The following is a 15,223-nucleotide window of genomic DNA, read 5'->3' as shown; positions in this document are numbered from 1 at the left end:
AATTTGGAAACGCGAAAACGCCCGGATCGGTCAACGTTAATTTCGCATTTTCGACGAAATTCGCAAAATAATCAGCAACCGCAATTATCCTGTTTATTTATCTTTTACTTGCACATCTTCACTAAAACATTCATAAATGCATTATGTTGTAACGATCTAATTTCCTGAATATGACAAATAGTAATTATTGTTACATCAATCGAAAACAGCTCAACTAGCGTTCCGATAATCTATTAAGCTTAGATCGAAATAACGTTTCAATTAGTGGTATGGCAGGGGTTATAAAACTGTTAAATGACGTACGTAATAACTTTATATTATGGCTTTAGCACAAAGAAGCAGCAATTTAGATCATTTTAAAACTCCGAAAATCGAAATCAATCGAGAATAGCCGCAATGGCGGATCGGTATCGTGATGGCATTCACGAATTTCCAATCCATCGCCTGAACCTTGCGAGAATCTCCAAAATTCAAATTAAAGATGAAGTCACGTGATGGCAAATCTTCATGGCGTGTTTCTGGCATGGATCAGCTACAAAAACGGGAGAACTCTGAAGGCAAGCACCGAGCTCCAGTTGCTTACGTCAACGTAGCAGAATCTGGACAGTGGCCATTTTCGCCCTTTTTGAGGCGGAGCGCGGAAGAATTGCATCAACTTAAATTATCGGGCAGAGAAGAGAATGGTTCCGCCATGTCTTCCACGTGGAGGTCAAGCCAAACGAGTATCGGGGCTCGTCCCTCGAGTGGCAAGAGCTGGACTGAAGGTGCTTTGGGAACTTTTATTAATGGCGGTGTTGCGCAATAGCAATGTTCATACACAGGGCGATACTTCAGAACCTGCCTGAACAACCTCGAAAACCGCCGCAACATAAAAATGACCCGAAAAACGCGCAAATCTTTATTTCTTGGGGGGGCACCGTTTGGCCCATAAACGAGTGGGTTCCTGGTCACCCCCACGCATCACAATTTAATAAAAAAATTAACGAGAACCCACCCCTTCTGCCACGGCAATGGTTCGCTGAAATCTTTCTGAAAACAATTCTCTCTACATTTTCGCTTTTTGAATGTGTTTTTCTAATCACCTTTTGAGGTTGGCACGCCCTACCAAACTATTTAATTCGAGTTAAATGAACGGAATTCAAGAAATTAAACGATTCGAGAAGTGAAGTTTTATTAATTAATCGTGTAAATATTCAAATTGGGCCCCGTGGAGCGGCGTGCAGTAATAGATGTGAAGACAGGAGTGAGACATAACAGCTTTAAAGGGCGACTTGCACGGAAGAAAAAACGCGTTCAAAAAGCAGAAATACGTACGGAATCGCTTTCAACAAGATTTTAGCCATCCATTGATGTGCCAATGGAGAGATGTTTCCATTTAATTTTCTTAGGTTGAAGCGCGTGCGGGTGAGAGGATGAGCGGCGACGCATTCATTCCTCGAACCAAAATAATATAAAAAAAACAAAAATTTACGCTTTTTTGAATTTTTTTTTTCTCTGGCACTTTTTTAGATTTTTTGTTAAAAAAAAAATCACCCTGTATACCGCGGGCTAATAAACCTCAATGCATTCAACAAGTGGGATTGGATGATCGAGTTTTACCAACGAGACGACTCAGATGGCCTATTGTCTGGAAACAGTTCAGGCTTTTCTGGGAATCCTGGATTTCTGCAATAAAGTATATTCTAAAGGCTAATACCCGGGGAACCAATAAACTCGCGGCATCATCGAGGCCCGAAATTCAAAGGGTAGCGGTAACGCAGTTCACCAAGGCTAGATAGTAAAAGTATCTGGAATTTCCCGAGAAGTCTTAGAACGATACAACATCGGTCGCACCTCGGCCATTGTCCAAGATCCGACATCTGGGGTTGCAAGAAGTACATATATGGTAACCGTCAATCGGAGAGCAAAGGGCTGGTTTCCGGTTCCCATGGAACCGAAATTTATGGTCACCAAGATAAATGGAAGGACAGAAATTGGACTGACCGACGTTGGAAATTTTCCAACCGCCTTGTTGGACCACGGTGCAACCCCCTCCTGCGGGGGGCAACCGAGATCTGGGGACAGAGGGGAACCGGAGAAACGAAGTCAAGTCAGTTCCGTCGGTGTTTTCTCAGAAGGTTCACCTTCAACCCACCCTCGCATCGCTCAGGGCGTATACAGTGACCAGAATCACCGTGCATATATGTACAAGCAGGGTGTGGTTTCATCACTCAAGGGACTCAATTACGAACTCTTGCAACCCTATCAAATTAATTGTTCTTGGAAACGCCAGTGGCTAGTTATTATTAACCCATCAACTAATTACAGTCCTTTACAACCTATAATGCGTGGAATTAATTGTTGCATCATGTACGCATTAAAGCATTAAATAATCGAACAAGAGCGCTTAAATCCAGGTTCTCTCGGTCTGGAAAAAACGAGAGTGGTCCTTCGGTGTAAACTAAAAGAGAACCAGCCGCGGTACCACCGAGTTACATCGGTGTCCTGGAGAGGTGCAACGGCTTCTACGGCGTACACCTATAATATGCCAAAAATTCTTGATCGTCCATCTCAGTCATGTAACTTAAGCCCCATTCTTTGCGAGGCTTTGGATACAAAAATTCGACTGTCCAAATGGAAAGGAACAAGTTAGAAATGGAGAATTTAGACAATTTTTTCTGAAAAAAGACCGAGAGAAAATATCTCCAGAGACAAGAATCAGTTTGACTTATTCCATGCCTAAACGTCTTTATGCTCTTATTATGGCAAAGAGCGGGCCTACAAGGGTCCGATTGTCAGCGTTGTTATACCCTTTTGGTGATACTGTATAAAATTTTGATTTTATGAGTATTTTTTGACGGAATATTTACTAAAAAAATGCTTCCAAGCATGCTTTAAATTCGATTTTCGCGCTTACGCCATAGCGTTAAGGTACGTTTAACTAACACATCAAACACGAGATTTCTTTAATCTTAACCTTTTCCGTACGTCTGCGATTCTCAAGTCGTAGCAATACTTTTGTAAGCCACTGTATAATACCGCGACCACTGGGCAGAACAACATACGCTAATACAAAATAAAATCTGGAAGCGTTAACGCGAAATTGCCAGATTTTGAAATAAAGACAAAGCAAAATGCAATCCGAAGGGACTAAAAGGGAAAGAAACGTGTAGACGTAATAGACCTTCACGGCGGTACCTGGAATTAAGCAACTTTGGCCATAAAAATTGAGTCGTTGGCCACTGCTATCTGTTTTCATGCGTTTGAGTCGAATTATTCTTTATACTTTTTGGGAGTAACGATTCACCCACCAGTTGGGGTTGGAGCGATGGGATTTCGCATTATTCACAGTTTCAACTGAAACTGGCAATGAGCGAACACCGACCACATGGCTCGAATTGACCTTTCAGCCAGATCGCATGACTCACTGAGAATACCCTCATTCCCCAACTATCGAGAAAAAGGAATTTTAGAGTGTTCCACATATAAACTATTCGTCTTTCGTACATTTTCGTTTCTCTACTCCCGTTTCCAGATTCTGACGATGGTGATGGATTTGTAGTCACCGAATCGTCAATAGGGCTGTTTGTCTGACACGTGAGTAACGGTCAAGTATTTTTATCAATTGGTTTTAACTTAGATTAGTGGGCAATGACCACGGGTTGGTCCTACTGGCGTGTCAGGCGTCATTTCCGCAAAGCTTAAAGGAAAACTTGTTATCCACACTCTGTCCAAAAATGGAGGGAGATAGTCATCATGGTAAAGAAAATGGGTAATAAGTAACGATGTATCGAGGTTATCGTGGTCCAAAATGTGGCTGGATAGTCAAAATCGAAACCGCATTTGCCATATACAGAGTGCTTAAATATATATATATATGTATATATACAATGTGTCCCAGCATATATATGACAAAAAAGGACAAATGGACAAATATTTTTTAATGCCGTTTGGGGGCTGAGGCCTGCTCATTCTAAAATCGGGGTACGCAAAGAATGACGCTATTTCGTGTTATACGAGGTGTTTCATATACGAATTTCACACGTATAAAAGTATTTTTCGAAAAAAAATTACTTTATAGAAAATTGGACTTGTCCAAATGGACCACTCAGGCGGCCGCCGATGACGAAGTTCCACATTCTACGAGCTACGGCGTATCTTACTTAAACGAAAGCATTTTTAGTTTATACTTTCGAAAAAGTAAACTCGATTTTATCCTCACACTTCTCCTCTAAGATTAGCAGTTACTGAGCTATCCTCCGCGAACATCTTAGTCGGACACCCTGTACATTATCCCTCATCTCTACGTCTTACGGGCGCCCTTACGCGTTATAACAATATATAGACAAGGCAAAATGCGAACAAGTTCGGGTGGCCACATGAAGATGCCGATGGCCCTGTAGCGTCACGGAGGGCTACTTTATCTCACGTTCAGAAATGGTCGGACACCATGGTGCTATACCCACAACCATACTTATGTGGAATCGCCCAGTATTTTACAAAAAGGGGTTTTCGCTGATTTGTTTTCGCATTCGGATAAGAGAAAATGCTGTTTTTGTGGATAAACCACGTTTGGTTCAATAAAATATTAATGTCGGAACGTTGGTAGTATCGATTGTATTAATTTAGACGTCACGTCCCAGATTTGCTCATTTGCATTCTTTATTTGAAACCGCCTTAAATTGGCTTCTGTGGGATTAACAAATGTGCAGAGAGGACTAATGGAATAACTGCGTTTGACGAGCAGGGTGCGGCTCAAAGAGCTGTTGCCCGTAGAATTTGCGTTTTGGCAAAGGATGATTTCAAAGACTTATCAAGGTACTTAGAATTGGAAACTCAGCAAAACAGGCCAAGGAGAAGTCGCCAAAACGTCACCGCAGATCAAGAAAACCGATTTTTGGCTCGAGTTTCAAGACGAAACCCAACGGTAACAAATCCGGAACTTGAGGGGTGAGTTCCAGGAGCGACAGGGATGCGCGTGTTCTTTGAAAAAATTATTATAGAAAACGACTTCGACCTACGGAATTATTCAGCCGAAGGCCCCTGAATTAACAAGGCAACATAAACGCGATAGATTAAATTAGTGTTTACAGCATCGAAACTGGACAAAGGACGAGTGACGAAACGTCCGGGTTTCGGACGAAAGCAGGATTGGACTTAGATCTGGCGATCGACGCTTCCGAGTTTTAAGAGGTTGTGGAAGGCGAGTTACGCCTCGATCTGCCCCAAAACATAAAGAGGAAAAAGTCATATTTTAGGGCGGCGGAATGACAGGGGAAAAACTCCCACAATTCCCGTTCCACCCAACTTAACTGAGATACGTGGACTTGATGCTCCAACCAGCAGTAACAACTTGCAGAGGTGCTGTTGGAGAAGATTTTTTATTTACGCACGACAATGCCCAACCGCGTGCCAGCAGAGTCGCGGAAAACACCCTGGATACACATGGAGTTTTAACCTGGCCCCCTCGTTCGCCCGACCTGAACCCCATTGCGTCGACGTTTATATGGAAGCAAGGTTGCGGCTCGTCAACTCAATCTGGGAGACACAGAAGAGCCGGCAGCTCTTGACCAATGGGGACGTTTCCCTCAGGAAGAAATTGACAATCTTACAGAAAGCACGAATCCGTCTTTGCACCGGAGCTAATGGTGGAAATACGGATTACTGGAACGCCCGTGAGGTCTCTAACATCATTTATAATAATCTGAGTTTTTTACAAATAGTGCTTTCACAACGTGAGAGCTTTTGGTTAATTTTTGCTATTGCACGCATAGTTGTTTATCTTTCTTTGAATTTTTGCAATACGAACATTCGTTTGTCCCATTATTTTAGTTTTCGGCACCCGATTTGACCGAAAATAAAGTTTTTGGAAAATACCGGGTGATGAGCTTGGTCGTGGGCAAATTCGTGACGAAATACTAATAAAAAACAGCATTTTTTGTTTCATTAAAAAAAAAAAAGAAATGCGTGGAGGGCGCATTGGTGGTTGGGATTAATGAGGAATTTTCACATTTCCAACGCGTCAGACCGTCGGATGGTTTCCCAGACGTCTGGACATTTCCACTGCTCCTTTCGCGTGACCCACGGCGCCGACCAGTCTCTTCAACGTTTAGGCGAGCGATGCATTCTGAGGCAGGCGAATATGCCGCTAAATTCCTATAGCTCAAACCTATTTGTACGTCCCGTTACACGTGGATATCTGAGTCAGTAACCCGCAATAAACCGAATCTGAAAACCATGCAACACGGAATATTCCGAATTCTCTCACCTCAAAGCTGAGGCTCCCGTTGGAATGGCAATCGCCGAAACCAGAATTGTCGTGCCTTCGGAACGGGAAATTGCTGGAACATTTCGCCTATAACGTCATTATGGAACAATCATGCCAGTCAGACTTTTGGTTTAATGATAGGCAATTTGCCGCAAATTAGTCATTGCTGAGTAATTTAGCTCCCGATGGAAATATTTTTGGGTGCGGCGGATCCGAATTAAAAGAGTTGTTTTTACAAACGGCCGCGGCTGTAATTTAAATCAACAACTGGAAAAAAGCTCCGCTTTCAATCAATTCCCCTAAACCGTTTCCATTAAAGCTCCGCAAAGAAATTTCGCCTGACTCCCTGGAAACAGTTAATGGCGTTAGACAATTTGCTCGTAAAAGTTATGATCGTTTTGCCAGCTACGAAACTGCTTTAAAATTGCTTTCGGCGAGTATTCCAAATAGTCACTCCTGCAGAAAATTTTATTATTTAAAATATTTATTTCGCTGAAAGAATGACGTCGCCGAGAATGACTGTGCTCCTCGTTGCCGGGAATCACCCGGATTTACGATTATACTTACCGAAACTCTACGAATCCCTGGTGCAGCAATAGTGCCATAAAGTCCCCTGCCATATCATCCCTCTCTCCTGACAGGAAAAAAATCCCATCGTACGCCTCCGGTCGAAGTTCCAAACTGAGTTGAACATGTTTATATGCACCCCTTAGGGCTGGAAATGCCAGCCAACTGGAGCCGGTGAATCGTGGAGATTGTATTTCCATATCTGAAATATTTAAATGTATCCGGTAAATGAGGCTGAAAACCTGGTTTTTACGTGGCTTGTATTAAACTTGTTTATACAAGCCTTGCCAGGCGTTACTCGTGTTTACTCTGAAGATTTGCCCTGATTGCCTGTAACCACTTGCACCGTTTATTTGTATAGACTCTATGCGTGCGTTTAGAAAGCAAATACGCTTAGCAGAATGGGGGCGATGGTAAATATACTGCTACATAAGGGCTAATGGTGCACTTAAGCCCCAGGCGACACAATTACTATCAGCTCCTCCACGAGAATTAGCATTGATATGTCCATAAACTTTACACCTAATCTATCATACCGCCTTTTTCCATTGAGGATCAATTAAATCTAATCTCCCCCCTAAACAGTAATTAATCGTTCTCTCTGGAGTTCGCAGTTCAAGAGACCATCCCCTCTCATTTCCACGGCAAGAAGAATGAAATAGCGTGACAGGGCAGGAAAACCCACCTCTGCTCCCTTATTTATTACGCAAGACTTGGCGATCGATAGGGGATAAAAGCAATCGAAATACTGATTTGATTGCTTAAGCAAAAGGGTCTCGTTGAATCGGTTGTCCCAGTTTCTGTTCCGGTGAAGAGACAAGTGAAACGAGTTTTTTTAATAAAGAGAGTTTTTAGGTCGATTAGGTTTGAAAAGAAATTACGTTTTTCCGGCCGTAAAGTTTTGTATTTTGAGCCGGTTCGAACGAGGATGGTTTGGGACGCGGTCAGCCCGCGCACTCCTCGATATTATCCAGAGTGACCTGTCCGATTTTTAGCAATTTGGAAGAATCCAAGGTTCTCCGCTCATCATTGAAAGTTGTACGAACGAAAAAAGTAAAGTTATCACAGCGGTTTCTCGAAGTCCGCTCGCCCCGCAAGAACGCATACTCCACGACAGTGAGGTAACGAATTTTTCCCACGAATCGACTTATCCGCACGAGTCCCAGGACAAAATGTGACAAATGCAGATGACACACGTCAATTTGCCGTCAAATTTGCTCACCGTCGAAGTACCGAAGAGGACGTTCACGTAATTTCCGTATTTGGCTACTGCAACAGCAATAGCTGCCAATCAACGTGTGAGAATATCAAGAAAGATTCCCACACAGGCTTCAACTTCGACATATGAATTTCCCCGAATCCTTCAGAGCATCGCGAGAAAGAGGCAATCCAGCTCTCGCAGCAGTTATTCGACGACGTGAAGATAATGTAGATAAAAAGAAGCTGTAATTCATTCTGTTGTGGTAAATTCTGGAATTAGCACTCGAAGAGTAGCACTCAACGCACATTTAAGTCAAACTTTTTTATGGAGTGTACTGAACCGCGAAGTCGTTCATTCGCATTATCTACAGCCTGTTGAGCCTCCACGTCCAGGAGATGCACAAGAGCGATTAGTACGAGGGTAGGCCCAGGAGTGCCCGACCCGACATATAGATGGCGCTTTTGTTGCATTAAAATTTACCTGTAGTACAAAGACCTAACCTCAAAACGCTTATGTTTAAAGTGTGAGGGGTGCCGCACGTTGATTTGGGTTTGTTGGAAAGCGGTTTTTAGTGGACGCTTTTAGGAATTTCGCGAATATGGAAAAAATGGTTAGTCGACACGTTGTTTCATTGGAAAGTCCGTCCGATATCAAGGCGGGAGTTAGGCTCTGCACTGGAGCAATCTGTTCCTTAGTTAACAACCGTAATACACTCAGTGACATTAGAAGTGTCACACCCAGTATAACGTTTGATACGGAAACTTCATAGTTTTCTCGTGTCTACAAACCAGTAAATTTCACAATTTTAAATGTTGCTTAGTTTTTGAGGTAATGACAGCAGCATTTTTTAAATACGGACCTGTACACTCCCTGGCCATGTTTCCAAGTTCTTTTTACAATGATGTATCACAGGATAGAATTTTTTTGAAAACTTCATAGTTTTCAAACTATGAAGTTTCTCTATCAAACGTTTTGATGAAAAAGTTTTCGATTTATTTAGAAAATTAAATTTCACCGAATTTTAGTTTTTTCACAATAACTCACAAACCCTAAAATCATTTGTCGACATTGTTTACAGTTCTCAGAAGAGTATGAAATTTAGCACATTTTTCTAATACAACCGACCCCGTAACTCTTACCGTTTAAGAAATAGCAATGATAGCGCATCCGATTTGGAACACTCAGTATATGAATTTTAATTTTATTAAAATGACCTCACCTTTTTGCAAGCCTCGCTTTGTTGGTGAGCTAAAATATCACCTTGCATAATGTAAAAGTGGTAGCAGTCAGGACCCTCAAAATCACAGGGCAAGTTCAGAAATGATTCAAATTTGTGCCTGGAAATCTTTAAAAATCCTTCATTGCACTTCTAGTTAGTCGAGAGATGTTAAGAGCAGTTAACACCTGGATAACACACGAACAAGCACGACGGCGCTTCCTCCGGAGGGACCGGAGTGGCCAAACTCCCCAAGTCGGGCACGGGAGGTCGGGGTTCTTTAGCCGGATATGATAGGATCAATATCCCTCTTTCGAACCTGGACCTACGGAGACCACTTTGGAACCTCGACCATTACGCTCCGTCTCTCGGACCTGGAGATATGCGATTTTGTTTTCGGGCCTGAATGGCCGAACTGCCCCCTTCGGGAACTTCAAAAATGGGGGTTCCCCTTAAAGATCTTTGAAAATGTTCCTGCATTTTTATCCAAAAACTGGAATTTTTTTAAAATTCAAATGGAAATTTTTAATAATGGAAACGAAAGCCAGGGTCACTACGTAAAACTGATGAAGTATCAGGATTGCATCAACACTGCATGAACCAATCTCACCGAACCTTCGTTTCGCAGAATCGGTACCGAGTAGTCGTCTCCATTTTCCCCCTAGGGTGTGGCCGTTTTTTCTCCAATGAATAACGCTTTGTAACAGTGACTAATTACTATGAAAGAGTAAAAAGTATATCAAAAATACAGGAGGGAGATTGCTGACCTCACCAGAATGCGCATTACTGGCGAATTCGACGTTTATGCATAGATTGCATAAATCCGTTGCGTAATTCGGACTTGTCGAATACGCACTAAAAAGCGAAATGCCTATTGGCAATACACATTCTAGGATACGTATTTAAATAACGCGTAAACGGATTAACGAACAGACATTTAAAGGGCCATTAAAATTAATGGGAAACTGAGCTATTATTACCATTATCCATTAAAAAAAAAAAAAAAAAAAAAAAAAAAAAAAAAAAAAAAAACTAATCAACTCAGCTGTTAATTGGGCAGGAAAATCCACTTCTGCTCCCTTACTTATTACGTAACACTAGCTAATCGATAAAGGATAAAAGCAATCAAATTACTGATTTGATTGCTTAAGCAAAAAGGTCTCGCTGAATCTGTTGTCCGAGTTTGTGTTCGGGTGGAGAGGCAAGTGAAACGAGTTTTTTTTATATGAAGATTGTGGTTTTTTGGCCAATAAAGTTTTATATTTAGGGGTAAGTCAGTCAGAGATAGTTGGAAGCGCTATCAACCCCGAAATTCTTGGATTCCACTCAGAATGGCTTACCCGATAATAGAATGTAGATCTAACGATGTTCGCGACCCTTCAAAATCACAAAAAGTAAGTTTGGAATTTATTGAAGTTTATATCTGAAGATTAAAAAACAAAAAAATTCTAGATTTACCTTCAAATTGGCAAAGAGGTGTTAGGTGCGGTTTCGCCATTTACTTGTGATATCGGAGAGTAATTCTGCATGTTCCTGATAGGGCTCACGTATTTTCATTTAAAGAGCTGCGACTTCATTAAAATCGGTAAAAGCGTTTTACCGGATTTTTAAAAATTTAATAACGGTAAGCGACAGACAAAATCGTTGCAGAACTGACGAAATACCGGACTCGAGACTATACGGACCAATCTTACTCATCTATTGGGTTTGCAGGATCAATTTCAAATAATCTATATCACTGAAATGGAGGTGAGGGTGAAGTGATCCGAATAACACTTCAGTGAACGAAATTATGGCCAGATCGCTTATGTCAAATCGAATCAGTCGATCGGTCTGAGTCGAGTATGTCTCCCACGTGCATTGTGAAATACGCATAGAGAAAATTTTGACTTATGAAATATGTCGGCCCTGGTTTATGATTTTTCGCAAATTTAAATTTGTTGTTAATTCGGCTTAAAAAATTTTCCGTCCTAGATAGGCGAAAGAGGCATAAAACTTGTCTCTATTTCCCTTCGCAAAGTCGAATTATTTTCCTTCCACACGTGACACCATATTATTATTATTATTATAGAGAAAAAAAATGTTAAATATACAGAAGTTCGTTGCTAACGCCTTCAGAACGGGCTTAGGCCTCGGACTAAATTTTTATGCATAAATTCCCCTAGTCCAAGATTCCTTACTCCGGCCTTACCGGACGTGCACCGAACGGCAAAATTCACGTGGATAACGTGCGTTCCACCATAACGTACGTATTTAAACAATGGATAAACGCATTAATGGAGAAAAAATCGTTCAAGTCAATAGGAGATTGAGTTACTCCTACCATTATCAATTTGATACAAAAAATCCACAATTGAGTACCGTAGACGGGAAAACTACTCTACAACGATGATGGATTGATTTCCGAAGAAAGGGCTCTGACAAATGGAAACAATGCACGATGTAACGAATCCCGGTGGTGTGTAGCTGGCACGAAGTGACAATGAGATTAAGAAAAGCTCAGAAAATTATATCATAAGCTTTTTGCCGCCTCAAGACATAGAGTGGCAGAAGTCACAGCTACTTATACACGGCGAAGACATAATGTCACCGCGACCGCACATACAGTGTGTAAAATTCAACTTGGAACATCTTGAACTCTAGGCATTCTATGAACAACATCGAGCTTTAAGTACTCTGAGGGGGAAATGTGTTGGAGTTAAAGCTGATTCCGCTTCACCCCCCACGTGAACGGGGTGGGGTTTGCTTTGTTAATTTTGAACGGCAACCTCCATTTTCTTCGCAGATTCGGAAAATACGTGAAAAATAAGGAAAAATTTCCCAAAGCATTTTTTCCAATTCAAGCCAGAAAACAGGTTGATTCTATTTCACATTCGCTTGCGATTTACCGAAAGGTTTGGTAGTGTCTGCTTTAGAATTAATTAAATAGTAAATTTTTTACAGCTTTTCATTTAAAGTAAATGCTGGAAACAGCGTCCCTCGACGTCAACACACCTATTTATCCAGGTTTTAAGGGACTTTTCACATCCATAAAGTGTCTCTTCTGGAATATTGGCCCGAGCGTTTGTAGTCCAGAGAGAATCATATCCTCACGCTCGGTCAGTATCTCTTCGTACATCTGATCTCTGAGATTTCCCCCAAAAATAACTCCGACGGAGTGAGATCTGGAGATCTAACAGGCCAATTCACTGCACCGGATCCGCTCACCATCGACCGTTGAAGTTGTGGTCAGGAACTTCCGGTGCCAATGCAGAATAGTGAGTTGGACAATCGTAATGTCGAAACCAGATATTTTGACACACTTCCAAGTTTAAGCTGTGAAGTAATATTCACAGTCCGTTTTTCAAAGTGTCCCGTTACATTTCACTGTTCAAGTTGCCCTTCAATCATGTGAAGGCCGATGAGTTCACTACCGATGATTCCACACCATACGTGAACAATCCAAGGGCGCTGGTAATCAACTTGTTGAGATCAATACAGGTTTTCAATACTCCAGTAGTGTTATGTGTATTAACCGTACAACGATTTATAAACGCTGACTCGTTAGGAAATAATGGAAAACGGGAAAAATTTGGATTTTGTTGTGCCTGTCCAGATGTCCGCTCACGAGAGTCTAAAGGATTTCGGACATCTTGCTCATGCAGATCTTGGTGTAAAGAGTTATGATAAGGATGGAACGTGTACATCCTTAGCATTCTCCACACTATCACGTAAGAAATTTTTGACATTCTTGGTATTTCTCCTGTGTCCACTTGGAGATTAAAAGTTATAGCACTTAGGACTGAAATTTGTTTGTTTTCTCCACACACAGGAGCTGGGAGAGTTCTTTTCTCCTTGATTTACAGCCCTTTTATTGATAAATTATTTATTTACACGATAGAGAGAGGTGCGGGTTCGTGGTTTTTCAGGAAAACGTTGAGCGTGGAGGTTGATGGTATTATCTAAATGCCTACCAGGTTATCACCATACACCAAAACCATTTCGATTCTCTCTTCTACGGCCACGTACTCTATCGTGAAGCTGCATTAACAACAGAACGTACGTTAGAGATGGTCTATCTATTTACGTTATTGTTTACTGGTCACTTGTTCTTACCATAGATTTTTTTTTAATGGAAGTTTCCATTCACGATATTAATTGAACTTCGTTAGTTACAGTAGTTTCCAGCACGAATGGAAAAAATGGTGGTTGCCATTTGAAATTAAAAAGTTAAGTCGCCCACCCGCCCCCACGGGGGGTGGAGGGAAGCAGCTTTCGCAGCGACACATTCTCCCTCAGAATAATTAAAGCTCGATAATAAACGTATGTTTACAGCCCATTATTCGACATATTTAGATATTTCAAGCTAAATGGGACACGTTGTATATACGTTATATACTGCATATGAAAAGTGCGCCGACCCTGGAATATCTCGAAAACGTCTCGAAAAATGTATCCAGATATTCCAGGTTAAATGCTATGCCCCGTACATAGTATATCTGTATAGACATGTAGCTATAAAACCGAATGTTTTTCACAATCCGCCCATCATACAAGGTCGCTGATAAATCTGGAAGCGACTAAATGTAGGAAAAAGTATATACAAATCAATGTAGTTTAACTCAGGAGTATGTGCTGGACTCACTGATGATGTGGATGATGGACTGATGATGGTTCACAACTTCGTTCGTTAGTCTTCAATCTATTTGGAGATACTTGTGCAGAAACTTTGTATGGTTCATACTTTTATGATCCGTAACCCGTCAATGGGTCAAAATGAGTGATACTGTTTACATCGTCTTGCCTCAATTTCGGATACATATACAGCGTGGCAGGAAATAAACTTTAAATATTTTGGGAAGTGATTTTTGAGATTAAAATAAGAAAAATAGTTCTTATCAACATTCCCAAAAAATGTCTTCTCCAAAGGGCTGGACCCCCCGTGGGGGGAACTCTGAAGGAGCTTCTTTCACGACAATTTCGGAACAATTTGCGCTAAAATAGTGAAATTCGGTATATTTTTAATAAATTGAAATGGGAAATTTTTTTATGATAATAATTTGAGATTTTAGCCAGGGGCGTCACATGCAGGGAGTCTCCTACATAAGTGTTGCCCCAACTTTTTCTTTTGGGACACTTTTAATTTTTAAAATCAAATTGCTAAATCACGAATATTTTCAAGTAAAAAATTGAAAAAAGGGTTCTAGTCCCCTTAACAAGGATTTTTTTGAAAAGCTTTTTTACGATGTTAAGTCCAGAATTTCCTTCAAAAATATTTCAACGTCGCTTCTGGATAATCCGTATATTACTCGATAGATTTCTAAAATTTTGAAAGAATGGAAAAGGATGGAAAAGATTAATGTGCCTCAAACCGTTAGGTGTGCAACACGTGTAATTTGCAGAGCCCTTATGACGAAAATGTTTGTTGATAGATATGGATTTTTTCTCGTGGAAAATGCCTAGAATAGCCAGAGAAGAATAGAAAAACCAACGCGTATATTACCATAAACATCGAAGGTTACCGAACTTCTTAAATTTATGATTTTCGTGACCCTTAAAACGATGGGGCAAGTTGGGAGTTTATTCAAGTTTATATCTTCCTGAAAGTCCTTCATTTAAGTTCAGGTTAGTCAAGAGATGTTACGAATAGTTTCAAAATTCACTCAAGACATTCTAAATTAGTTCTAAACGTTTTTGAAATTTCTTCCATACGAGTTTGCGAAAATTTCGCATTTTCTTGCCTTCTGGAGTATTTTGCAACGAGATTTTGTTTCGATAGTTTTCCAGATAATTTCGCAGAGACTTTTATTAAATCATTTCTGAAGATCAGTTGTCCAATTATATAAAAATAACGGATGTCTCAGGCGATGTTGTCGACAAGAGAACATGTGATTTCTCCTCTTTTTCTCTAACTTTGCAGTCTGAGAAAGGCAAAGAAATAGGCTAAAACGTCCAAAATGTCTTCAGTTCATACGGTTCTGGGACAACGGAGAGGAAAATTGCGGAAGGAATA

General features: G+C 40.9%; 1 protein-coding gene across 4 annotated transcripts in view; it reads right to left on the bottom strand.

Annotated features, from left to right (window-relative positions):
• LOC136348067 (pikachurin-like) overlaps nucleotides 1–15,223 on the bottom strand; it is a 207,456-nt gene that overhangs the window by 74,062 nt on the left and 118,171 nt on the right. For all 4 annotated transcript variants that reach the window (XM_066298616.1, XM_066298615.1, XM_066298614.1 and 1 more), the window contains one exon: nucleotides 6,815–7,016. In XM_066298616.1, the coding sequence (XP_066154713.1) occupies nucleotides 6,815–7,016 (202 nt within the window). The remainder of the gene's footprint in view (nucleotides 1–6,814; nucleotides 7,017–15,223) is intronic.

The sequence above is a fragment of the Euwallacea fornicatus genome, chromosome 31 (genome assembly GCF_040115645.1).
Source record: "Euwallacea fornicatus isolate EFF26 chromosome 31, ASM4011564v1, whole genome shotgun sequence".
NCBI classification, from domain to species: domain Eukaryota; kingdom Metazoa; phylum Arthropoda; class Insecta; order Coleoptera; family Curculionidae; genus Euwallacea; species Euwallacea fornicatus.
The sequence above is the reverse complement of the archived record's forward strand: the minus strand, read 5'-3'. Positions and strand labels throughout refer to the sequence as shown.